Source organism: Fistularia commersonii, chromosome 18, assembly GCF_037954325.1.
Source record: "Fistularia commersonii isolate RoL2024-O1a breed Wild chromosome 18, RoL_Fcom_v1.0, whole genome shotgun sequence".
Lineage (NCBI taxonomy): Eukaryota > Metazoa > Chordata > Actinopteri > Syngnathiformes > Fistulariidae > Fistularia > Fistularia commersonii.
Genome location: NC_141301.1, coordinates 2427491 through 2453663, shown reverse-complemented (window position 1 = coordinate 2453663; position 26173 = coordinate 2427491). Strand labels below are relative to the sequence as shown.

The following is a 26173-nucleotide window of genomic DNA, read 5'->3' as shown; positions in this document are numbered from 1 at the left end:
AAGGTCCCTGCTTGGATTCGGTGGACTCGGCATGGATTTCTTCTGGGTTCTCTGATCTCATCCCACAGTCCAAAAACGTAGATCCTAACAAGTGAATGAATGAGTGAATGGTTGTATGTCTATCGGGCGTATGGCTGAGGGGATCAATAGTTGTATGCTCGTATGATTGACTAGCAACTGGTCTGGGATGAACCCCACTTCTTGTCCAATTACAGCTGGGATAGACTCTCTAACCCCCCGCGACCCTGAGGCGGGATAAGCTGTATAGATAATGAATGAATGAATTTATTAAATTGAATTCATCCTCTACTTCCTCTCTGCTGGGATTTGATAAGTGCATGTATGGATTGAAAAGTGGTCTTTTTCTCCGAGCGTGTGTGTGTGTGTGAGCCGCTAAATATCTTGTAAACCAAGGTCTGCAGATGGAAATGATACCTTTATTAAACTATCTGTGCTGAAATCCCGGGTACCTTGGAGATTAGCCGCTCTCTCTCTTTTTATTGTCTGCTCTACGGCAAAAGCGGAGAGATGTTGGAATCCCGAGATTGCCGGCGACATGAAGGCACGATCGCCGTTGTCGCTGCCGCCTTCCCAGCCTTTACAAAGTTCAATCCAGACCAGGAGCGGCGGCGTCGCCGGTGAGAGGGCACATTTAATCAGTGGCGGCGGAGCTCAAACGCTGCCAGTCCGTTTGTTAAAAAATCTTAAAGGGCATCAAACCGCCTTTCATGGGTTTGACAACTCCGTTGCCTTTTGTAGCGCCGACATTTTTCCGGGGACAACTTGATCCCGACCTGCCAACACGGCAGCATGCAGATGTAGCCTAGCGACTACGCTACATCAGGGTTCAAAGATTGGGTCGCCGAAGATCGTAAGGTACCCAATTAAGGTACCGCAGTGCATCGGTACAAAGTGGTGTCCCTTCAATGAGAAAGATAGCGGTTTGATTCTCAGCTCAGATGAAAGTGTCCTTGGCCAAGACACTGAATCGTTTGTTGCTATTTGTTGCTATATCTAAGCTAGCTCTGCCGCCATTGCTATCCAATGCTATTGCACGTAAAGTGCTTTGAAACAGCGGGGTGCGATGGTGCCAGATAAGTGGAAAACATTTTCCTTGGCGCAGAAAAAGTGTCAACTCGGTTGTCTGATGGCACTTTTCAAGTTGAGCAGGTCTGGACAAAACTCTTCCAGATGATCCTACATCCCCCCCATATGAGCGTGCACTCTATGACGGCGGTGAGAAAACTTACTTCTGCCTTGACCCGTTCTGGAGAATGAGGGTTGGGACGGACAGGTCCAATGTTCTCTTTGTAATAATAACAGAAGCGCTAACAGTTACATGCTAATAGCTAAGAAGATACAGTGATTCTTGTTGAATGTCGATAGAAGAAATAATAGCGGTGGACGCCTGGCTGCAGAAAAGAGGTGTATCATTGGATATCCTTTAGCAGAGTAAGCCAAGGGCTGCATCGCTAGGGGCTAGCATAGCGCTAACTTTCTCAAAACTAAATGTTTTAATCCTCTTCTAAAACAAGGAGAGGCTGGAGATTGGAAGATGATTCCAGAGGAGCGGAACTGGGTACATTCCCAATATTTGGTTTGAGAAAACCGGTAATGACCTTGTGTTTCCGGTTAAGTCGCCATGGTAACGCTCGCTTTGGAGGTGCAGCCGTGGCGTACTCATGCCCAAAAAGAGCGCCGTATTTCCCCCTGCAGTGGAGTATTTCTCGCTGCTATGGTGACCAGTAGGGTGGATTGGATCGTGCCGCGGGCGGCCGCCGACTCCCGCTGGCGTCGCTCAATCGAGCTCCGTCCGTTTTTGCTCCTCTGGTCTTTCCATGAATTCTAGATTAGCACTGAATAAACAAGATGCTGTCTCAACACTGTGTACTTTTTATTATTTATTGATTTATTGACGATATCCAGTCGCTACGGAGACCTTTTATCTCCTTCCCATCGTCTTCTGCGCACCGCCGGACACGTCGCATCGACTGCCCAAAAGTTTTTTTTTTTTTGTCTATTTATTTGTTTTCTTTTTTTTTTTTTTTTGCTGTTTATCTACAAATAGCCTGAATCTTTTATGAATGCTGCTGCTGCGGCAGCTGAAGTCCTTGAGCAAACAGACAATTCCCGTTGTCAGCGCCGCGTCGCACATCTGCCCGGCCGCTGTCGGCGTCGCGATTGAAATATGGCGCTCACTGTTATTATCCGCCGCGTTCATGTGTCGTAGGAAGTCAGTTACTTCAGTCGAAGTTCTTCGGGTACTTCACAACGAGTGAATTCCGCGGAGACCCGAAGAATATTAATCATTCAGATTCGCCGATGTTGACTCTTCTGATGTGATTCCTTTCGGCGCCGGCCCGTATTCCACGCCGCCGCACCTCGAGCAAAAGCACCTCTATACCGTCCTTGCCGTATTGACACGGGGTCAACGGTAGTTGTCCAAATCATCAGTTTTGCATGAATTATCTCTCCGGTGAGAATATCCGCCTCAGATATGGAGTCGCCGTTGATCGATGGCGGCGTGAAGGCCGTTCGCACCCCCCCCCCTCCCCGCCTGAAACTTTGGGTGGCGTCGAAGTCTCCTCGCTGTCAGGTATCGCCGTGTAACCCTGAAGAGCATCAGGAACACGTTGTAACACACCTGAGCCTCAGCTAATAAATGTTAAATGACAGCTGCATTTCCCCAAATTACACGGAGATGGTGGTGTGTGTGAGTGTGTGTGTGTGCACACGACCCGCAGACATGTATATGCACATTTAATACGGAGAAGGTCTTCAAACATTTAAATTAATCACGTATTCATTCATTATCCATGGTGTTTATCCTGCTCACGGGCTCGCAGGTCGGGGGAGGAGAGCCGCAGCCAATCACAGCGCGGCATTGCGTGAGAGGCGGTCTCAGCTGCGCCGATCAGCTGTCAGTTACGGCGCCACAATTAGACGCGTCCAAATATTTCGCGCTCGCTCATTCACACCTACGGATAATAAAGTCTCCAGTGGACTGTGGGAGGAAAGTCAGAACCTGGAAAGAAGCCCAGCAGGAGAGCATGCAGACGATCATGGGAGGAACCTGGAGGAGATGGAGAGAACGCAGGAAGAACCCAGTGGACCAATAATATTAAACTGTGGTAGAAGTAGCTCATTTATTGGTTTAATTAAAAGTAACTTGATGGAGGGATGGATGGATTGATTGATAGATAGGTGGATAAATGGATGAATGGATGGATGGATGGATGGATGGATATAAAAATTATGGATGGATTGATGATGGATGGATGCAATTTTTAATGGATTGATCGAAGTTTTGATTGATTGATGATAGATGGATGGATGGATAGATGTTTTGATTGATGGATGGATGGATGGATGGATGGATGGATGGATGGATGGATGGATGGATGGATGTTTTGATTGATGGCTGGATGGATGGATTGATTGATAGATAAGTGGATAAATGGATGGATGGATGGATGGATGGATGGATGGATGGATATGAAAATTGATGGATGGACTGATGATGGATCAATGCAATTTTTAATGGATTGATCGAAGTTTCGATTGATTAATAGATGGATGGATGGATGGATGGATGGATGGATGGATGGATGGATGGATGGATGTTTTGATTGATGGCTGGATGGATGGATTGATTGATAGATAAGTGGATAAATGGATGGATGGATGGATGGATGGATGGATGGATGGATGGATGGATGGATATGAAAATTGATGGATGGACTGATGATGGATCAATGCAATTTTTAATGGATCGATCGAAGTTTCGATTGATTAATAGATGGATGGATGGATGGATGGATGGATGGATGGATGGATGGATGGATATAAAAATTGATGGATGGATTGATGATGGATCGATGCAATTTTTAATGGATTGATCAAAGTTTTGATTGATTGATGATGGATGAATGGATCTATAGATGGATGGATGGATGGATGGATTGATTGATTGATAGATAGGTGGATAAATGGATGGATGGACGGATGGATGGATGGCCTGACTTAGTGATTCTCTACTTTCCAACATCTTCTCCCAAAAGATGCAACACTGTACGTCCGCGGTGGAATCGTCCCTTGCTATAGAGCAACATGGCGCAGAACTGCTACTTGTTAGCATCTCCTGCTACGCCGCTCCTCCTCTCCGGCCGGTACGACCTGCTAGCAGTCCTGTGTTTACTAAACTCTATTTTTCCGTTCCTTACGGTCAGGCGCTCGTCCCGCTCCTCGGTTTGTGTCTCGATTTCTTTTTTTTTTTTTAATCGCACCACCAGAATCCTTCACCTGTAGCGTTAAATCTCTCGTCTCGGTTCCGTTTGAACATTTAATTAGAAGAGCTTGGTGTTTGTCTCCTGGGAGGCCGCGTCACGGTGAATGCTACAATATCATTAGCAATCACCAATTTATACATCCGCTGTCTTAATTAGTTTGCTAATGGGTCTATTAAAAGCAGGGACGCTGTTGGCAAGGGTCCGCCCAGCCCGGACAAGCGTCGGGGAACCGATGCAGAACCAGGCAGCGAGCGATAAAACTCCATGGAGATCCCTGGTCTTCTTTAGCTTCTCAAGCTAGGAGGGGCATTAAGCTTGAAGCTAACAAGCGTCCACCGCGATCCGCTAAAAACTCTCTTCTTCTTCGTCTCATTTGAATTGGTTTGTAATTTGCGTGCCAAAGTGGAACCGTTTGTGAATTACAAATGCGCACATGCGTGCACACACACACACACACACACACACACACACACAAACACACTTCTCAGTCAAGTGCACAACAAGGCAAAGACAGCGGCGTTTAATTCGGCGTAATGCGTTTCTATCAAATTAAAAATGAAAACCTCATTTGTCACCGTTGCGTAAACAAACGGATAAACGAATCGGCGTCGAACGCGACCCGAGACGATCGGAGACGCGGGCGGGGGTTCAGCCGTCAGCGCTGCCATTTCAAAAACTAATAGCGGTATTTGTCAATTTACTGATAACTCGCATGAAAACAAGCGGAAATTAGCAGGTGGGCAGTAGAGGACCTATTGTTTTTTTCTGCCGAGGGTGTCGGTTGACCCTTGACCTCCAACCGTGGACTTCTGCTCCTCCCGATGGCTCATTCTTCTGCCTCGGGATCAACTTCGACGCTTCTTTTTTTTCGCCCCGCAGCCTCGGGGCCGTTTCTCCTGGGACAAAACATCCCCCCGCCTCAGTTACTCCGGCTTAAGCCTTTTCTTCTCCCCAAAATAAACTGTCATTCCTGAGACAACGCTTGATTCCACCTTTTCTTCTCTTCTTTCCACAACTTTCTTCATTAAAGGTCCACGAACAAACACGGGTCTTGTTTTGAGAAAGGGTGCAGAGACAGTATTCAGAGGTGGGGGAGGATTTGCCGCCGTCGTTCATTTTTCCAGCGCCCTTATTCAACCTGCAAAGTAGGAACATCTCCTTTTGCGACTGAACGAGACTAAATATATTCATTAATTCATCCATAACACTTAACCCGCAGTCAGTGTCACACTGGAGTCGATACCCGCCGCTATTGGGCGAGAGGCGGGGTGCGCCGTCAAAGCAATGGCCGACTCCAAAGTTCAATGCTTCTTCAGCAAAGTTTGGATTTACTGCTCCGTCTTGTCGTTTCGGGTCCTTCCAAGCAACAAATACATGTCGTAGCACAGACGAAAAGTTTCTTCATGCACGTACCGTGTTTTAGTCCATCATAATATCACAGCGCCAACTTGTGGTCTGGTGGTTTACCACAGCATTGTAGGTGCTTCCTAAAGTCTGACTTGCACAGAGATCATTCTGCACGTTGAACTATTTAAACGGAAACTAAACAGAATGTCGTCGGGTAAACGGGGCCTTCATAGCCTTGTTCACTCTAAACACCTCCTTTCAATCACCTGATTGGGCTCACCTGAGCTTGATCACCGGCAATCAGGACAGGCATGAAGACACCAGACTCTCTTTTGCTGTCGACGCTCCTTGTCCCTGACTTTTCCAGTATCCTCATAGTTGTTATCTGGTATGCCCCTGACTTGTATGCCTCCCGCTTTCACTTTTGGCCTTGCTTGCCTTGGTCCCTAACTCTTCCATTATCTTCATAGCTTTGATCTGGTACGCCCCTGACTTGTATGCCTCCCGATTTCACTTTTGGCCTTGCTTGCCTTGGTCCCTAACTTTTCCTGTATCTTCATAGCTCTGATCTGGTAGGCTCCTGACTTGTATGCCTCCCGCTTTCACTTTTGGCCTCGCTCACTTGGTAAGACCTTGCAGCTTGTACCGTCCACCTTTCAAAGACCGTGCCACATACGGTGATGTCAGTCCGGTCGTGATATCACAACCGTTCCTCTCTGCACCTGTGAATTACTTCACCGGCGGCAGAGGGTTGAAGAAGCGTTTGCTTGCACGGGGGCCGAGGCTGATATGTTAATATCACTAATTGTTTCCTAATTAGATGCAAGTCAATGAGTCGTATTTTAATACGCCCCGGGGATCATTACCGAGGTAGAGGAAAGGCGTCTTCCCCTGACGGATGGCGGCCAAGTCAGCAGGAATCCCAGCGTCGGAGGCTTTCAAACTGATGGAGGGTCGGGAGTCGCGCCGGTGCGATTGGTTTTGTTCGCCGCGGTGGCGTTACTTAAGCACTCCATTTTCAGTGCGGACGCGGCGCCGCATCAAAATTTAATCGCGCATTAATAGGAGCTCCGCAGAGATTTAACAGCGCGTGACGATATGGGGATCCGAACCCATCTGCGGCGAGAGAGAGGGAAAATGTTTGGATAGTCCTCTCCGTGCACGTCGGGGAAAGACGCAGCAAATATGCCAGGAAGGCGAGAAATCAGCAGGATGGAGCCTTAGAAGCGTGATGTTTTGAAAAAGACGGATAAACAACAGGGGCCGCTCGTGTTTCGTCCAGGGAGGGCTAGCCGTCGTCAACTGAAGCTGGAGGAAAACTGGCAAAACGGCGCCGTTTCGCTGCCGGCGTTTGGAATTAAAATTGCGGCATTTTGGTTTTCGCTTCGATCGGCCATTCTGACCGTCTCATTTATGCAAACGTGACGTGCGTCAGTTTCGAAAGTGAACGCTCACATGTTAGCTTTACGTCACCGCGGCTGTTGACACTATAGAGCGGTGCAGAGTTGGCATCGCTAGTTCGCGCGCTAACAAAACATCACGTTCGTGGACGAGCCGGTGATCATTCTCAGAAAGAAACAGACGATGACGGCGGCTTCCGGTCAAACCGACGCCATGTTGTCCTCTTCTTGGTTCCCACTTAAAGTCCACAACTTCGGTTTGGCGCCCAAAAAAAGCAGGAAGTCAGCGAACGGCGTATTTAACATTAGCATAAATGAGCCCTCACTCCTGCTACTGTGTGTACGTGTCACACCTCCTTTAACCCGACTTTTTTTTTTTTTTTTTTTTTTTTTAACATCCCAAAAAGTGTTGTTTTTTTTTTTGTCTATTTCCCCCGCCACCGGCCGAGCCTCTCATGCTATTTCACTCATTTTTCTGTTCTTCCTCGCACTGCGAGTCATTTCATTTGTTTGTATTCTCCCTCCCAGCTGGAGTGAGGTGGCAGAGACAAAGGCAGATGTGTTCCTGTTAGTTTCTTTTTTTTTTTGAAGTGTGTGTGTGTTCAGCTCCTATGTGATGTTTTGGGTGTGTTTCACCCCCCCCCCCCCCCCCCCTCCCCATGTGCTGTCTCTGTTTGTGGTCCACAGGTCCTACGCTGCTTTGTTCATCCGCCTCCTCCTCCCCTGTCGAGCAGCTCCCATACCCTCCCCCTTCCATTGCAGCCAATCAGAGCCAGGGAGGGTTGCTAGGTAACTGTGCGGCTCAGCCAGCCCAGGACTCTGACTCTGAGGATGAGTTTGGTCCCGATTCATTCTTAGTTAAAACTGGCTCAGGGAACCTGTACGCTCCCGCCACCGCAGCTGCCGACGGTGAGTTTGTTTTTACCAACTACTGTTGCTTTCCAGAGGTTAGCCTCCTCTTCCTCCGCCGCGGCGGGTAAAAGGTCCCGCGGACGTCCGCGGGCTAGAACGCGTCCCTTTTCTGTTATTTATTTATTTACTTTTTCTTTCCGAGGGCGCCTCGAACCAGAAGGCGACCTCCGAGTCGATAACGTCGCCCGGGGAAACGCATTTTAGAAAGAAAAAGACTCCGAGCCGAAGCGCGCAGAGTTCAACGTGTCTCTCGGAGCGGCGCTTGAGTCGGTGTTCGTCACAGGTTTTCTCTTTCTGTGGAAGCGATGAACGCTAGCGGAAGGAGAAAGTTGTTTTTATTTTATTCCTCACTTCAACGTGCATCCACAGATAGCAACGCCGCGTTAGCCAAAGTAGCTTAAAACCGAAACGTCAACAAAGGCCTCGCTTCCTGTTTGGGAGCTCGTCATCCAACGTCCATTGGCGACCGCCGCTGTCGGGGGTGTGTAGCTTAAAATGGCCGCTCAAACACACTTTTATAGTTATTGCCGGTGACGGGGTTTTATGAGCATGCTAGCAGCTGAGGACGTGTCCGTGCTAGTTTCCAGCAAAGACAAAACAAGCAGCCAACCGGAGGCTTGAATTTCATCAATCTCCGCGGCCCTGCCCTCCCACCGGGCGGCCGGCTCAGAAATAAGTCATTAATCCCGTTGCCGAGCGCCTCCCCTAATTCCACTGCGGCGACACGCCGCTCACCCGAGGAGTGACCGGATGGTGCCTTGAGGGGACGGGGGTGTTCGCCCCCCCCAACAATGGGGCTGTTTTGCGAGGTTTCGGCGTTTCTTTTGGGTGGAAGCCCTTCTTTGAAAGAGGACGTGTGCATTCCCAAGTTTTTCCAAGATGCCGTGTTGCACCCTTTTTTTTTTTTTTTTTGACGAGAAATATTAGAAAGAGGCCGCCTAGTTTGTCGGACTCGTAGCTTCCAGGTCACATAAAAAAAACAAAAAAAAATAAAAAAAAAAAAACACTTGCAAGCCATGCAACATCAGGTTTTTTTTTTTTTTTTTTTTAAGTCTGTTTTATTTAAGTCTGCATGACTTGCAAGTGTTTTTTTTTTTTTGTTTTTTTTTCTGTCAACCGTCCCTTCCGGAGGGTGGTTGAGTAAATATGAATTCACACCATGAGGCCAGGTTTTACCCTAATCCTTCCATTTCTGGTCTTGGGAAGGTTTCGTTTGTTTTCCTAAAGGGAGTGGCGTAATCCCTTGCACCGGCGGGTGTCTTTACAGATGTCAGTGTGAAAACGACCAGGTGTGGTCACTCGGTGCTGGAGATATTCCCGGATGAGGCAATTCCGCGACGTACCTCCGCTCCCCCCCTTCATCTGTGAGGTCGCTCAAGCTCGCCGGCCTTTTGTGCGGCGTGCGTTTCAGCGCGGCGGCCGGCTTTCCCAGAGGGGCCTGCGTCTCGGGGAGGCTGCCAGCGGGAGCTCGCCGCCACGCTGGGCTCGGGGATCTGAGCCGGTATTAGCATCTCTTAATGCAAAAACAGCATGGGGTTTTTGGCTAGTGTCGGCTCTCGGCGCAGCTGCCTCGCTCCCCAGGTGAAAGGGCCGACCCCGTCGCCACCTCGCAGCTGACGAAGCAGGAATTCTGAGCGCGAGACGCGGTCGCGCCAGAATATAAATAAGCCTACACTGGAGCTGCCTAATCACCCCCGCGCCAACAAGGGCCGGAGAGCCGTGCTTAAAAGAGGTCAAACGGCTAAAATAATGATTTATTGGCTCGTACGCGCACGCCCTCACTTTTTCCGGCCATGTGAGACCCGCTTTCGGGGAATCTAACAGAATCCGCTTGATCTTCAGCCGCCAATGAGGTGGATCCAGCTGACCGTCTGTACGTCACTTTCCACGTAACTACATGTCCCCTTTTCACTGATGCTCAACTTCAACTCAAGGCATGACAGGAAATCTGGACCGACTGGCCGCTCCCTTTGAGTTGTAACCGGTCGGGTTTGTTGGTGATATGGAGATATGAGCTGACTATGGCTTCGGTTTTGTTCCGGGAACTGGCCTCCTTCAGGGGTTGTCTTTTGAGTTTTGTATTCCCGGGGCAGGAAGTGACCACTGGAGGGACCGGCGTAGCGTAAGTGTCTGTGAAATGTACCTTAAGCTCCACACTCCAAAACCAACCACCGAAGAAGAGGGAGATGAATAGCACAACATGGAGATGGAAGCTTCACGTTCTGCATGGCGGGAATAATAACCATGGAGCATAAGATGGGTTGAAGTTAGCCATTAGCTAACTCCGGACTTATTCTTGCCAAAATGTTAATACTCCTCTGCCATCCCTGGAAGTCCCTCAGAGGCGTAGCATACCCGTAAAGCACAGACCTCTTCATCACTTTTTAGCTACTTTTTTCCCATCTTGGTGCAAGAAAACAGCAGAGAGGTGACCCTGATAGTGTTTAAAAATGGCGCTCTGCGAGATGTATCCAATTGAGATCCAATTTCCCTGCGAAAGCACCGGGAAGCAATATAGTTCCTGGAAAGGTGCTAGGAAACTCCAAGGACCTGTCGTAGCTTACGTGACACTGCCTCCTTCGTATCGGATTCCAGACGGCTCCTCCCTCCCGTGATGCAGCGCCGGATGCTAGCACCCCCGCCGTGCGGTGCTTGGTAGCGGTACCTGCTACCTCTGGAACCCGCCCGGGACGGACGGCGTGTATTCCCCGGCTCTTCCTCCGCCTCCTCCTCTGCGGCGTGGAGGCCGGAGGGGAAGCGCGTCCTCCCTGTCCACATGACAAATTCCATTTTTGTTTTTATAGACAAGCGCTACTCAACTGGAAAGCTCACTCCCATGGTTGCCATAGGGGCTGCAGCAGCAGGATTTAATGATTTATTCAGGCGCCGGACGGCTTTTGATTAATTCCGTATCGAGTGTCTCACACGCCACCGCCTCCATCGGGCTGACCGGGGCGCGTCGTTACACGTTATCTCATCAGGTATTAGCATTAATGCTGAGGGTTCTAAAATCAGCTGTCGTCGCATGGAGATGGGCCGCCGAGCCAAACTTCCCTTGTCCTCTGCAGAAGTACCGCTGCTGTTGTAGTAACTTGTACGTTACTACGACCCAATCGGATATTCCCCGCGGTATTCCTATCACTCCTTTCCCTTCGATGCTTAATTAGCACCGCCAGATGTCGAATCCCTCCTCCTTGCATGACCTGATGTCTTCTGCGCTTCAACAAAAATCCATTCATTCATTTACTATCTATCTGTCTATCTCATTCTACCACCTATACATACGGGGGGGCGGGATGTGGAGATGATCCCAGCTGCCAGAGGCGGGGTTTACTCAGGGCCACGTGCACAGACATACAACTATTCAGTCACGTCATAGAGAGGCATACAAGTCATGCCTACACTCATGGGTTACATATGGACTTACAACTCTTGCTCCCTCCTTCACATACTGGACATACAACTCTTGCTCCCTCCTTTACTCACTATATAATGGCATACAACTCTCGCTCCCTCATTCCCATGTCATAGTGACGTAAATTGTTTCACCCTCTCATTCGCACGCAATATAAGATAATACTTAATTGGTCCCCAATGGGGAAATTAGAGTGCCACAGCAGCCCAGAGAAAGAGGACAGGTATCATTAAAAGGACAGGGACAGTAGATAAAAGGACATTAAATAGGACGAATTAAAGGATAAAAATATTGAGAGATTTACATACAACCATTCAGTCTGTCATTCACAAATGTTTTTTGGACTGTGGGAGGAACCCGGAGAACCCTGAGGAACCCCACGCAGGCACAAGGAGAACATGGAGACTCCAAACAGAAAGTCGGAATTCTGACTGAATTATTGGCCGTGCGTCTCATTGGTCAGGAAAGCGTCCCTGTAAAGAAGTACTAGATTTAGCATGCTAACAGGAACCCGAACCTGAACGCAACACGCCACCGCTGAACGCCTGACACTTCCCAGAGAATTTCCGCAACCGAACCCGCCGCAAAAAAGCGGCGGACGTCCGTAATTCGTGCAGGAAGTGAGTCAGCGGCGGCCGTTTGACCCCGGGATGAATAATTCACCAAGAGCCGCGGGAGGATAAATAGTTCGGTCGTCTCGTGGAAACTTTCTCCCCCTTCCTCTCCGACACAATTAACGCGGTATGGTCCGAAAAACAAGAAGACAGCTGACTTTGCAGTTGGCGCCGGCGCCGGAACAATCCTTAATTATCATATTTATAATATTTTACGAGGTAAATTCATTTTGTGTTTTATCACCCCTTTTTTTTTTTTTCCCGATGAAGCTCGTAACGTACCGGAGATGGAGATGGTGTTTCCTGATTCGGGGGAAGGGGGGAGGGGGGGGGGTCACATCCTGATGCGCGGCGGCTAGGCTAATCCGCGGCGCTAACTTCCAGGTGTTTTCGGGAAAAAGCCATCGCCCGGCCTCCCGGCAGTCAGTTTGGATTTTTGCAAAAAAAAAAAAAAAAAAATCCGCCGATGAGCGTCGGATAGCAATTACAACATCTCAACCCTGTTATCTAGCGGGGCGGAGGGGGAGGTGGGACTCGAAGAGGGAGGGGGTGTTGAAGTCCCGGCTAATGAAGTGGATTTGCCTTTAATTACTTGTCTGGAATAGCTTCGGGAGGCCCTTCACGTCCGTTTGAGAAATGGAAAAAAATCACGCATTGTCAGAGCGAGCGGACGCCTGAGCCCCCCCCTCCTCCCGCCTCCCGCGTCCACGGCGACAAATGAATCGGCCTCTTATTGTCGTCCTCGTCGTGTAAAGCGGGTCAATAGAAAACTATCCATTTTTCTTTTTCCCTCCTTTTGGATGGAGGTGAATAATTATTGCTGAATCGCCACATCTGCGGGGGTGTCGCGCCCCCTCGCTCCCCCCCCCCGCCGCCGCCGCCGCCGCCGCCGCCCGGGCTTTGTCTCATAAAGTGATTTTTTATTTTGTGCTGTCGGAGGTGTTGGGTCGGGGGAGGGCGAATGCGCCCGCAGTCGGCGGACTGGAGGCAATGCGGGCTTTGTCGGAACGAAATAGTACAATTAATCGCTTATAACACCGGTTATTACACGGTAATAAGCATTAACTACTATTTTTCCTACTTTTGCGGCGAGGACACGTTTTGATTTCGATTGTGGGACGTCTCTCAACTCCCGAGGGCTCGATAAGTAAACAGTTTGAATTTAAAAACAAGGCCTTATCGGACGATTCGTTGACTTTTACGAAAACGTATTTGATCATTTCTTCCTTGCGCGCGTGAATGAATTGTTATTACACTATCAGGAACATGTCATTAACTCATTAAATCGCACGTATTGAATCGAGGAGCGTCAATTAACGCTTCATTATCGTCAAATGCTGAGACATCGGAGAACAGACGGCTTCTCTTTCCGCGAGTCTTCCGAGCTTCGTCCCCCGCGAGGCATTTACGGGCTCCTGAAAGTACTACAAACATGGCCCCTGGAAATAACAATAATAATAATAGTAATTTACTTGTTGCCCCGCATTTATTGGATCGTCGCAGGAAGCGGCGCGTTTGTTTACGGAGCGGTGATGGATTTGTCCTTGAGGTGTTTTCCGCCGCGTCCTCCCCGCGTAGAATTAGCATAAACGTATTAACGGAGACGGGAGTTTTTCGGCGGGAGCTAACGTCGCTAACACAGCGGCGGCCTCGCCGGGCGCCGTCGGCTCCGCGTCCAATCGGCTCCGACCCCGGAAAACCCCGCCGGTGTTTTTTAAAATGGCGGTCGTAAGGTATCTAACCGCGGACGAATGAATGCGGCTGCATGTAAATCCTCCAATTTGGGCGATAAATTGGCAATTTGGAGCCGCAGATGTGAAATAGAGCTGCTGTAAATACAGTCTGAGTGCAACTCGGAGCATTTTTTAATGACTTATTCATTTATCTTTTTCATTTACGAGCCGCTCGCAGATGTGAAGATAACTTTGTGCAAAGTTAGGCTCCGGCCTAAATCCGGTGATGCGTTGAAAGCATTTACGATATTAATTTCGGGGATGTGCAAGGGAGCGGGCAAAGTAGCTCGGCGGATAATCCGGTGATGTGTGAGGGATGGCGTTCAAAGCGTCTACGGCGTTAACCCGCTGATGTGCGGCGGTGCATTCAAAGTATGTCTGCCGTTCGTCTCGCCGTGAGCAGGGGAGCGTTCAACAAATCTACGGCGTTAATGTAGCGGTAGCGAGGTGGTGCATTCAAAGTATCTCCTCCAGTAATCTGGCGATGCGCGTTCAAAGTCCGTCCTGCGTTAATCCGGTGATATCGGGTAGCGTATCGGTGTTAATTTAGCAATGTGTCACGGTGCGTGCAGAGTATCTACGCCGTTAAACTCGCCGTTTGTGCGACGCGACGATGCGTTAAAGGCATACCTGCCGTTAATCTGTAGACGTGCGAGGGAACGTTCGACTAATCTACGACATTTTTACGTCGATTGAGAAGCGGTGCGTTCAAAGTATCTCCTACATTAATCTGGCGATGTGCAAGGCGGTGCGTTCAAAGTATATCCCGTGCTAATCTGGTGATATTGGTTAGCTAATCCCTCGTGTTAATTTAGCAATGTGCGGCGGTGCGTTTAAAGCTTTCACCCTGCGATGTGCAGGGGAGCCTTCAACACATCTGCAGTGTTAATCTGGTACGTTCAAAGTCTGCTCTGCGTTAATCTGGTGATTTTGGGTAGCGTTCCGCGTGTTGGTGTTAATTTAGCCGTGTGTGCACAGTATCTACGGCGTTAAACTCGCCGTTCTGCGATGCGAAATTTGGGTTAAAAGTATACCTGCCGTTAATCTGGTGACTTTCGGGGGAACGTTCTACAAACCTACGATGTTAATCTGGTGATCGCAAGGCGGTGTGTTCAAAGTATATCCAGTGCTAATCTGGTGATATTGGTTAGCATTCTAATCCCTGGTGTTAATTTAGCGATTTGCAGTGCTGCGTTTGAAGCTTCCACCTGAAGATGTGCAGGGGAGCCCTAAACGCATCTACGCTGTTAATCTAGCTAGATTGTGCGTTCAAAGTCGGTCCTGCGTTAATCTGGCGATATTATGTAGCATTCTAAATATTGGTGTTTATTTAGCAATTAGCTAAAATTGCAGTGCGTTCACAGTATCCACCGTGCTAATCTCAGAATCAGCAGCATCAAAGTGTGAGCGTGTGAACATCGAGAATAAAATAAAAAAAGTAAAAGAAAAAACAGAGAAAAAAGAGAAACATATATAGAGAGCTATAAATATGTATAAATTACTTTACAATCTGGCAAACCTGCCGTTAATCTGTGATGATGCAAGGTGAATTCAAAATGTTTCAGCCTTCCGTTGTCCGTGGTGTTAATCTGGCGATGCGTGATAGCGTTCAAATGATCTAATAATCTGTTGTGTGTGTGTGTGTGTGTGTGTGTGTGTGTGTGAAGGGTGGGGGGGTCGAAGTATCGCCACAAAATGCAGTGGAATCGATGAACAGGAAGCGACGCGTGGCGAAAGGGGAGGCGTGCGTCCGGCGCCGGGGGTTGGAAGGGGGTCCGGAACGGGCGAGCCTCTTCTAACTAACCCGCGCAAATCTGATAATTACACGCGGTTGAGGATTACAGATTACCGGCGGGGCGGACGGCTGTTATCTCTTTTTAAACCCCCCCTAAAACCCGCCGTAATGAAGCGTGCGCGATGTTTCCGGGCGCCGTGGCGCGCACAGTTTGGGGGTAAAAGAAAGAAATGTTTCTCTGTGATAGAAGCAGATATTTGTCGGTCCGTGAATGACGATTATAGCGACCGATTTTCAAAAATATCAGCCAATCACGGCCGGTTTTGAATATCAAAAATAACCGAAGCGCCGCATGTTTTCTGGTAACGGCTGAAATATTGAAGTCGCATTCATAATGGAGCAGTCGGGTTGTGAAATGATTTTTATTTTAGAGTGCCGAGCGGCAAAATGTGTAATTAAATGGTAATAACATTGTAATAATATCATCTATATGTAAAAGCGTCCCGATTCACCTCGCGCGTGTCGTCTTCTTCTCGCAGACGGAGTTTTTCAAAACCACTCCCGCCTGCGGACGCCGCCGCTGCCGCTCGCCCACTCCCACTCGCCCAACCACCAGCACCATGCGGCCTCCATCAACTCCTTGAACAGGGGTAACTACACGCCGCACAGCAACCCCAGCCCGGCGCCGACCGACAGCTCGGCGCCGCCCGACGGCCCCGGCTGCGGCCCCGACTCCGGCGGCGGCGCCCAGGACAACTGGCTCCTCAACAGCAACATCCCGCTGGAGACGAGGTACCGCGTCACGGAAGCGGACGGCGCTTCACGCTAACAATACCCGCCGTGCTAAGCTAAGGAGCGCAGGAATTAACCCCCCCAAAAAAAAATAAAAAATGGGAACCGCGTGGCGCCGAGGCCTTGCCCTTTCCCGACCCACATGATTTCGCGGACGGCGAGAGAAAAACGCTGTTTTTTTTGACGTTCCGGCGGAATCGCGATTGCAAATCACGTCGGTGAGCTAACAATCCGGCTCGGTCGCGACGCCACTTCAGCTCGCATGTTTGATTTATTCCGTATCAATCATTTCTCAAGAACGCTCCTCGATCGGGAGGCCCCTCGTGTGAAGTGGATCCGTCAAGTGTTGTTGCCTCGCGGCGGGGAAACGTCACCCGCTAATGCCGCTTCTTGTCATGTCGCGAAATTGTATAAAACCTCACAACCCCTGATAATCACATTATTATCGGCGCGGCGGCGGGAAAAGGTGTTCACATATATTTACCCAAAAAAAAAAAAAAAAAAAAACACTTGAATTGTAGCTCTACCGGGAGTTTTCTAATTAACACATAAAGTGTAGGTTTTATTATAATTACCGTGGAAGATTTTCGCGATGAACGCAGATTTAATTATGTTTTCTCCGAGCTAATCCGCCGCCACTTTTGCGCGCCGTCGTCCGGAATACGAGGCAGGAGGGGGTCAAAGGACGAACGGTTAATCCGAGGCGTCCGAAAACCAGTGTTTACTATTTCCAAGCCAGACGGTCCAGTCAACAGGAAAACAAGCGTCAGTTCCTGATTGGTGGAAGACGGACAGTTAGCGGCGTAATTAACGATAGCGCTGATGTTAACTCGGCGCAGGTATTCCCCCCGGCGCGGCGTTGGTGGGGGGAACAGATGGCGGCGCGAGCGGATCGGCAACAGGCGGGAAGAAGGAACGCGACGGCGCACGTCGCATCGGCCGCTCACCTTCCGATAACGACACGGGAATCATTACCGTCCGTGCGAAAACATCGGACGTTTCAAATAGTACCTTTACCGCCCTCTCCTGTCACCCCGCTGGAAATAAACGGTGGAGATAAATCGCACGGCGGCGGGTCGGATACCGGGTCTTCCGTCGGAGAGACGCCGCCGGGGCCTCTCGCGTCTCATTAAAATCGGCATCCTTCCCCCGGGAGAGCGAGCCAAAGAAGCGGGGAGCCTTCGGCGGAGACGTCAAAAACAGAGGTTTTCTCTCGTAGCGGCCGAAACATGTTCAGCTTTCCCATCGCATGCGGACAGATCCATTTCTCCATCGCATCGCTGCAGTCCTCGTGGAACGGCTGCCGGGGCGGCGGGGAGGAGGAGGGGTCGGTCGTCGGTCGGTTCGCTTCCGAGGCGTCTTCGAAACCGACCCGCTATTTTCTAGCCGATTTCAAAAAAATGGGCCGATCTCCGTTTGCAAAGTTGTGTTGTTTTTTTTTTGTTTGTTTCTCTGAGGATCAGCTTCGTCCCGTTTCGGCGTCAAGCTTTGCTCCTCGTTTTTAACCGGGGAAAAAAAATCAGGCGCGTCGTCTTGATGTGATTGCCTTATTGATTCTCCTCGGCAAACCGTGAGATGATTTTCGATGCGTCCGAGGCCAGGAGTGAAGTCGTCGCCGGGGATTAAAACGCTACATCTGGATAATGTGAGGATTTAATCGCGCGTAAGTCGCGTTTCCACGTTTCCACGCGTCGGCTCGGACGTAACCATGACACGACGGCGAGTGACCTCGACTTCGAGGAAAACTCCATGTCAACGCTAGCAACCACACGGAGGCGCTTCCGCGAAAATCCATTTTGCCGACGTACCCTGCAGATGGCGACTTTATCGCGCCGGCTCGCGAGTATTTGGCTTTTTCCGCCGTTACGTCACGACAAAACTAGTTCGGGAAAAAACACAACCGCGCGACCTCGTCCTTTTCATCGGTATCGGCGCCGCGTTTTGAAACAAGCGCTCGCGGCGATGAGGTTCTGGTTCTTAGCGATGCATCGTTTTCTCCCGGTCGCCTCGGCGTGCTCGCGTCCCGTTCTCGTCTGGGTGTCCATTCGTGGTCGGCCACGTGCTTGTGTTTTAGCGGTTCTGTGTTTTTTTTTTTGTTTTGTGTTTGTTCCTTCGCACGCTCGTCTCACGCCAGCTCCATATCCATCTTTCCACCTGTGTGTAGAAACATAGCAAAGCAGACATTCCTTGAGACTTTGCAGGACAACCTCATTGAGATGGACATTCTGGCGTCGGCTCGTCACGATGCCGCGTACGGCGATGGGTATGTTGCATGTTTTGCTATCTGGCTCAGAAGTATCTGCTTTGCCATGAAAGGAAATGAAAGAAATACCGCAATGCCTGCTGTGTTTTACCATCAACCCCTCCCTCCCTCCGTTTGGAGTGCAGTCAATCATCAGTGTGTGTCTCTTAAAATATTTGACGTATCTGTCTCTTCTAGCCTTTGGCGCGACGAACGCTTCGTATCGAGCCGGGCTTCGGGTGTTGGCGCCGCGTTTGATTAACGTCCAAAACAAATCGTCGTCGTCGTCCGCGTTATCTCCGACTGCCAGGAATCCATCCTGTTTTTTGTTGTTTTTTGGGGGGGAAATTTTAATTACGTTCCCGGTGACTTTCCAAATCCTGTGCCGTGACACGGCTTTCGATCACGTCGTCAAACGGGAGGCTCTTGAAAAGAATAAGAAGGGTCTCGCCGATGGGGGGAACCCGGTCGTAGCGGCGAGGGGACGCCGCTAGCCCGGCTAGCCCGAAACGCCGCACGCCGCGGGAAATGATCGGAAATTACCCGTCAATTACATCCCGTCGGTCGATCTTTTTAAGAAGATCGACCGACAGGATGTTAAAGCTAGCCCGAAACGCTAGCTGGAAACGCGAGCCCAAAAGCTAGCCCGAAACGCCGCACGCCGCGGGAAATGATCGGAAATTACTCGTCAATTACATCTCGTATCGACTTGCGTTTTTATTTTGGAGTCAACACAACACTGAATGCGCTTCCAAACAGAATCGACAACTAGCGGAAGGGACGAGGCTTTAACATCCCGTCGGTCGATCTTTTTAAGAAGATCGACCGACGGGATGTTAAAGCTAGCCCGAAACGCTAGCCCGAAAGCTAGCCCGAAACGCCGCACGCCGCGGGAAATGATCGGAAATTACCCGTCAATTACATCTCATATCGACTCGCGTTTTTATTTTGGAGTCAACACAACACTGAATGCGCTTCCAAACAGAATCGACAACTAGCGGAAGGGACGAGGCTTTAACATCCCGTCGGTCGATCTTTTTAAGAAGATCGACCGACGGGAGATTGTGTTCCTTGCAGGCACTTCTTGTTCAAGCCGGGTGGAACGTCACCGATGTATTGCACAACCTCGCCGGGGTATCCCCTGACCTCCAGCACGGTGTACTCGCCGCCTCCGCGCCCCCTTCCCCGAAACACCTTCTCCCGGCCCGCCTTCAGCCTGAAGAAGCCCTACAAGCACTGCAACTGGAAATGCGCCGCCCTGAGCGCCATCCTCATCTCGGTTACGCTGCTCTTCCTCTTGGCCTACTTCATCGGTGAGTCCGTCGTACCCCGAGACCTCGCTGTCGTTTCTCTCAGCGCAGATCGACTCCTTTTTCGCCAGATTAACGTTAACGCCCGCGGAGATCTGCGATACCCCCGGTGGCTCCCCTCGATGGATCGGATTAGAAAAGCCATCGGCCGTCGCTTGATAGCGGCTCCGCACTTCTCGGTTATAAAATATTCCGGATTTGATTGAGGATTTCTGAACCGGCAGGTCCGAGGCTGTCGCCCGGGATATCGGCGCCGCGGCGTCCGCTGGGAAATCGATCGGGCTCCTTCTGACGGCGACCGCTTTGCTTTTATTTTCATGCTTGTCACAAAGTACCTTGTTTCCCGGTCTGACGGCAGCACCTGCAAGGTCCGCTTTGAGAAGCTGCATTCACTTTAGATGTTAATTTCATATTTCCAAGACTCGCCGTCCCGATGTCAGCTCTCTTTTTCTTTTTTTTTTTTTTTTTTTTTTTTAAACCATGTGTTCATTCCAGGCATTATTCTTTCTACTCCTTCAAAAAAAAAAAAAAAAAAAATGGGTGCCAGGAACGTCTCAGCAGCGCTTGGCAGCGAGTGTCCGAACCGCCCTGCCATGTGTGTTCTGAGTCCGGGTGGGGGGGGGGGGGGGGCGGGACGTGGGCCAATAGCAGTCAGTCATCTCGGGAGGGGCGGGACTTAGCCGCCGCCGCCGCCACCGCCACCAAGGCCGGCAGAGCTCGAGCAGCAAAGCACTTTGTAAACACAACATGGTGGCAGCGTCAAAGGCCAAAATTAAGAGTTTCTTAGCTATCCAGTTTTTTTGTTCCCGTGGTAGGCCATGTTGACGTGTGTGTGTGTGTGTGTGTGTGTGTGTCGGGTTTTCTCAGTCCAAAAACGTGCAGCAGGCTCAGACGTGAACGAGAGAATGAATAGTTGCAGCCGTCCAGGTTGAACCTTCTTGCCTGGTGACAGCTGGGATTGATCCCAAGCCTCAATGCACGATAAATACACTGTTAAAAAAAATAAAGGGAACACTTAAAAAACACATCCTAGATCTAAATGAATGAAATATTCTTATGAAATACTTTGCTCTTTACACAGTTGAATGTGCTGACAACAAAATCACACAAAAATGATCAATGGAAATCAATTGTATCAAAACCCATGGAGGTCTGGATTAGGAATCACACTCCAAATTAAAGTGTAAAAACAAACTCCAGGCTGATCCAACTTTGATGTAATGTCCTTAAAACAAGTCAAAATGAATCTGTGTTGCTTCCTGAGTGGACACTATGATTTCACACAAGTGGGATTGACTTGGAGTTACATTGTGTTGTTCAAGTGTTCCCTTTATTTTTTTGAGCAGTATATATATACGGTATACTGCACAAAAAATAAAGGGAACACTAAAATTACACATCCTAGATCTGAATGAGTGAAATATTCTTTTTAGATACTTTGTTTTTTTACATAGTTGAATGTGCTGACAACAAAATCACACAAAAATGACCAATGGAAATCGAATGTATGAACCCAGTGTGTGACTGACTCGGTGTTATATTGTGATGTTTAACTGTTCCCTTTATTTTTTTTGAGCAATACACACACACACACACACACACACACACACACACACACACACATATATAATATATGCTGGATTACATTGTTGTAGAGGTGGTTAGTGCTTCCGTCCTGCAGCATGAAGGATCCTGGTTTTCAAGATTCAAAACTTTTATTGTCATCAGACAGAATACAACAAAATTCAGAGACAGCAGCTCTCAGGTTCTGTGAAATCAAAAACACAAACACAAACAACCTTAAAAGGCAGGACAACAAAACAACATTAGCAAGATCTCTGGGTTAGAGATAAAAAACAGTAAAATAGGAGCCCAAAAAATATATAAAAAATAATAAATGAAATATATAATAATGAAAATAATAAATAAAATATATAATAATGAAAATAATAAATAAAATATGTAATAATGAAAATTAAAAAAAAAAAAACATCTAGAAGAATAAATTGATCAATACGAAAAATGTAAAAAAGTGAAAAATGGAGAAAAAAAAAAGGGTTTATTGTTCTGTGCCGTATTTAAAGTTCAAGTGTCCGGGGTTATGCCGAATTCAGTGCGATCTGCGGTAAAAACTGTTTTTCGGTCTCTTTTTTTTAGCCTTTTTCCCAAACCGGTGGCAAAAGCTGGATGGATCTCCAAGGACTCGTGTCTTCTAGATGTAATAGTTGGATTCCCCTTTCTGCGTGGGCTTCATTGCGTCCTACGCCAGGTTCCTCCTGGTTCTCCTGTCCAAAAATTGGCCGCGACGGATTATCGTCGTTCATGTTGTTTGTGGAAAACCTGTATCCACAACGAGAGTCCGGGAGAACGGCAACACTTCGTTGGTTCACAATCCAAACTGGAATAAAACTTTATTAATCCCGAAGGAAATTCTGATTTTTTTTTTTTTTTTTGAGAAGTAAAAGTCAGTGATACCAGTTTTTTTTTGGATTCAAGTGAAGAAAACTTTGTCCCACCTTGTAGTTACTGATTAAAACAGGGGAGTGATGTTCGGCTGTATTCCCCATATTTTATCACATAATACACCTTTGATTGGCCGCGAATGAGCTGTTTAACATATAAATGGCGAGAAGGTTGAATTCAATCTCGCGCCGAAGGAGGAGGAAATTGCGGGCGCGGCGAGAACGGGAGCGGCTCATTTGCATGAAGTCAATGAAAGATCCGGCGTATCTCTCGGCGCGGCCCTCCGCCGCCGAGATAAATGAATCGTCCATTAAAGACTGTGTTAGGAGTGTTGTGGCGGAGCAGTCATGATCCTCTCCGACTTTGACACGACGCTAAAATCCTCCTTTATTTACTTATTTCTTTAAGCGAAATCCCCAATTTTTTTTTTTTTTTCCGCCGGCTAATTGCCCTTTTTTTGTCTTTGCTAACAACGCGGCCGTTTTAGAACAATTAAACACTCGTATCCGTCTCTTGGGCGTCATCAGCGAAGAGATTTCCGTTTTTTTTTTTTTTTTTTTTTTTTAGAAGTAGAAGCAAAACGGCGCTTCGGCTCGGCCAAAATCCAAACCCCCCCCCCTCCGCCGCCGCCGCCGCCGCCGTCATCTTGATTGTGCTTAATCAGACTCCGTAATTACACCCCGAAAAGTCCGGGCCGTCTCCGTTGACGCGAGCAAACACGCCGGGGGACCGAAACCTTCACCCCGCCATCCGAGGCACAATCAGAAGGGCGAGGGGGGCAGGATTTAATTAAAGGCTGACGGGAAAATACGTTTAATTTCAAGTGCAATTAATTGTCGGGGGCTGGTAATTGGGAAATCGGGGTGAGGTGGTTAACGAGGCCTGTCAAAACTTTGCGCTCCCGCCTGTTTTTTTTTTTTGTGGCGGCGACTTTGTAGCGTAAATAAAGGATCGTCGCGGGGATATCGGGCGACGCCAGGCCAGTCGGGGTCAGTTTACCGGCTAGTTTACCCGCCAGTTTACTCGCCGACCTCCGGGATGCTCTTTACACCTCATTGGGTCTGAAATCGGTCCTGAAAATTCATCCATTTGCAGACCGAGATGTTGTTTTTTTTAAATCTATTGATCTGTCAGCGCAATTCAGAAACAGAGGCGTCCCTTTTATGGTTTAATGGAGATTCCCTGCGAGATGTTTTCATATTTCTGGGCATTTCTGCAGTTCCAAGAACCTTTTCAAGAACTGGACCGTGCGTTCGGACAGCAGAGGAACCGGAAACTTCGGTTCCTGGAACTCCAAGGCGACAGTCTATTTACAATTACATGGAAACTCGTAGGATGTAGGTAGCCTGATGATTGGTGGAGCTCATAAGTCACGTCCGTTACCGGATATTTCTTGTGAACGTCAGAGCGGCGTTTTTCAAACCCGCTGCTCTTCAGAACGGACAGAAGCGGCATGAAATGGATCCACGAAAAGGTCCGAGGCTCGCGGAGGAACGTGGACATATCGTCCGAAACCGGTCGCGAGGTAGCTAAGCGAAGCGGCGCGGAGAGAGATAAAAACAAGTCGACCCGTCTGACAGTCCGCGGTTATTATTCCCGACATGCAGAACAAGAATGCTGTGTCATCCTCCTCCTCCTCCTCTTCTTCTGCAAGTCTTATTTGGAGTGTCAGGCTCAAGGTGCGCGTCGCAAACACCTGCATCGCACTGGTTGCTTCCTGCTTGTGGAAGCGCAGAAGTTAAAGCCTCTCCTTATTTAGCGTCCTTGTGTTGCACCACGACGCACTAAGAGACGGTTTATTTGTTTTATTTCAGTTCTCCTATCGCCGGCAGACATTATTCACGACCATGTCGGTATCTATTTCGGCGGCGCGCTGTTGCCCGCAGGTCATTTGGTAGAATCACAACGAAAGGCGGACGCGCCGTTCCCGGGAGGCGCCCTGCACCCTCGGGGCGCCGTCCAATTCCGACTTTGGTGATGGCCAAGATTATAAATTCAACGCGTCATAAAGTGCGGGGATGAAATATACCAAAATTTCCGGACTAGTGAGCACGCCTCAATATAAGCCGCACCTGCTAGCCCAGGGGTCGGCTAGCCGCGGCGCTTTCATCTTTACACTGCGGCTCCGAGTGGCTTAGGAAAATAAATGATAAATATTTAATTGATTTCATTTGTGTTAATTCCTTTTTTTAACTTTTAGTTCTAAGTTGGAAGATTATTGTCATCTTGAAAGATTAAATAAAATTATATTCAGTATTTTTTGCCGCTCAAAATAACGTCACACTCGGGGAAGCCGGTATACCCGCCGGCCGCTAAAGTCCCGATTTGCAGATGCTGTGCGCTGAAGTTCAGGAGCAGAAGTCCCATAAACCAGGTGAAATAAATGTTTATGAAGATATTTTGCAAATATTTATTTTTTATTGTTAACTGACACAGTGATTTTTTTCCCGATTTATTTTTAAAATTCAGGTCAAGGCTCCGCTACACGCTCTGAAAGCCCAAAATGAGTTCATAACATAAATAGAATTAAATTTTCTCCGTACTACTTTGTGAATTTCAGAAGCAACAAACTTCACACTTGTTTTTGCAAAGTGTAAAGGTAATAAAAAGCAATATATACAGTGGTACCTTTATTTTAGACGTCAAAAAGTAATTGCGGCTCCCGGTGTTTTCTTTTCCGAGGAAACCGGGTCCAAATGGCTTTTTGGGTGTTAAGGGTTGCCGACCCCTGGACTAGCCGATCGCAATCTCGGGCTTCCTCCTTCGCACTAAAACCGTCAGTCGTCTTCTTCGGTGTCGGAGTTGAACGGACATAAGATTTCCGGGTCATTTCATCGGTCCGATGTGACGAGGATAAATGTTTTAGCGACTTGAAGCTTGTTAGCTCCCCCCCCCCGAAAAAATCCATATATTAGCCGCATCGTTGTTCAAGTGAAAAAAGTTGCGGCTTATCGTCTGTCGAGTCCCCTCGTGAAAAAGAGAAAAAAAAAAAGTGAAAAAAAAAACACCGAGCTGGCGTGCAAATGCGGCGCGGTTTCTGGTTTAAAAAAAAAAAAAAAAAAAAAAAACGTGTCCCACCGCGGCAGCAGTAAAGATAAAAATACAAAGACACAGTGCAAGAGTACCTCGGTGTTGCCTTTAAATGTTTGGAAAGAAAATTGTAATGTCAAGAATAGATTCGTCTGGAAGTGAACATTACATTCTATCCCACCTGTGAGCAAAGTAAATTGATTTAAAAAAAAAAAAAAAAGAAGAAAAAGCCCTGTAATATAAAATCTTATCCCACCAGAGGGGTATTTTCCTACATTTCAATTCCGCACATAAGTATGTATGAATCCCAGTCAGAGCCGCAGTTGTTTGTTTGTTCGGTCTCCGCCGAAGAAATAAAGCATCCGTGTTTGTCAACCTGTAACCGCAAGAGAATCATAAATATATGAATACGGGAACGCGGTCGTGAGATTTCATTCGTCCCTTTTTTCCGGATCCGGGTGGCATTTGATGATTTTGACCGTGGATTTGGGGGGAAAACGCTTCCTCCGGCTCCCCTTGAAGAGACGACCGGCGGCAACAAGCGCCGAGCTCCTCGGATTGGCCGAGGAGTCTTCTGCCGCGGTACCTCTGTTCCCTAATTGGCACATGGTGTGACCCAACTTCCTGCCAAGAGATAAGCGAAAGGAGGGCACAACATGTGCTCGGGACAAAATGGGCTATGCGAAGTTCAGCGCTCTTGACAGGTCGGTAACGTCGGCGGAACACAAACACAGCCTGTCTCTGCCAGCGGCCGCCTCATTAGAAGCACCTTGTTATTCCCGCAGCCTGTCCGCACTTTCACAGCCAATCGGAGGAGTCCTGGAGAGTGTCATTGCGCCGTGACGGCGTAGTCCGAAAAAAAAAAAAAAACGTAGACACTGAGGAAAAGGA

The 26173-nt window shown here is 48.6% G+C and overlaps 1 protein-coding gene across 1 annotated transcript in view; it reads left to right on the top strand.

Annotated features, from left to right (window-relative positions):
• tenm4 (teneurin transmembrane protein 4) overlaps positions 1-26173 on the top strand; it is a 191243-nt gene that overhangs the window by 72795 nt on the left and 92275 nt on the right. Inside the window, exons 5-7 of the mRNA XM_086164949.1 lie at positions 15985-16244; positions 18121-18500; positions 19557-19792. Coding sequence (XP_086021075.1) covers positions 15985-16244; positions 18121-18500; positions 19557-19792 — 876 coding nt within the window. The remainder of the gene's footprint in view (positions 1-15984; positions 16245-18120; positions 18501-19556; positions 19793-26173) is intronic.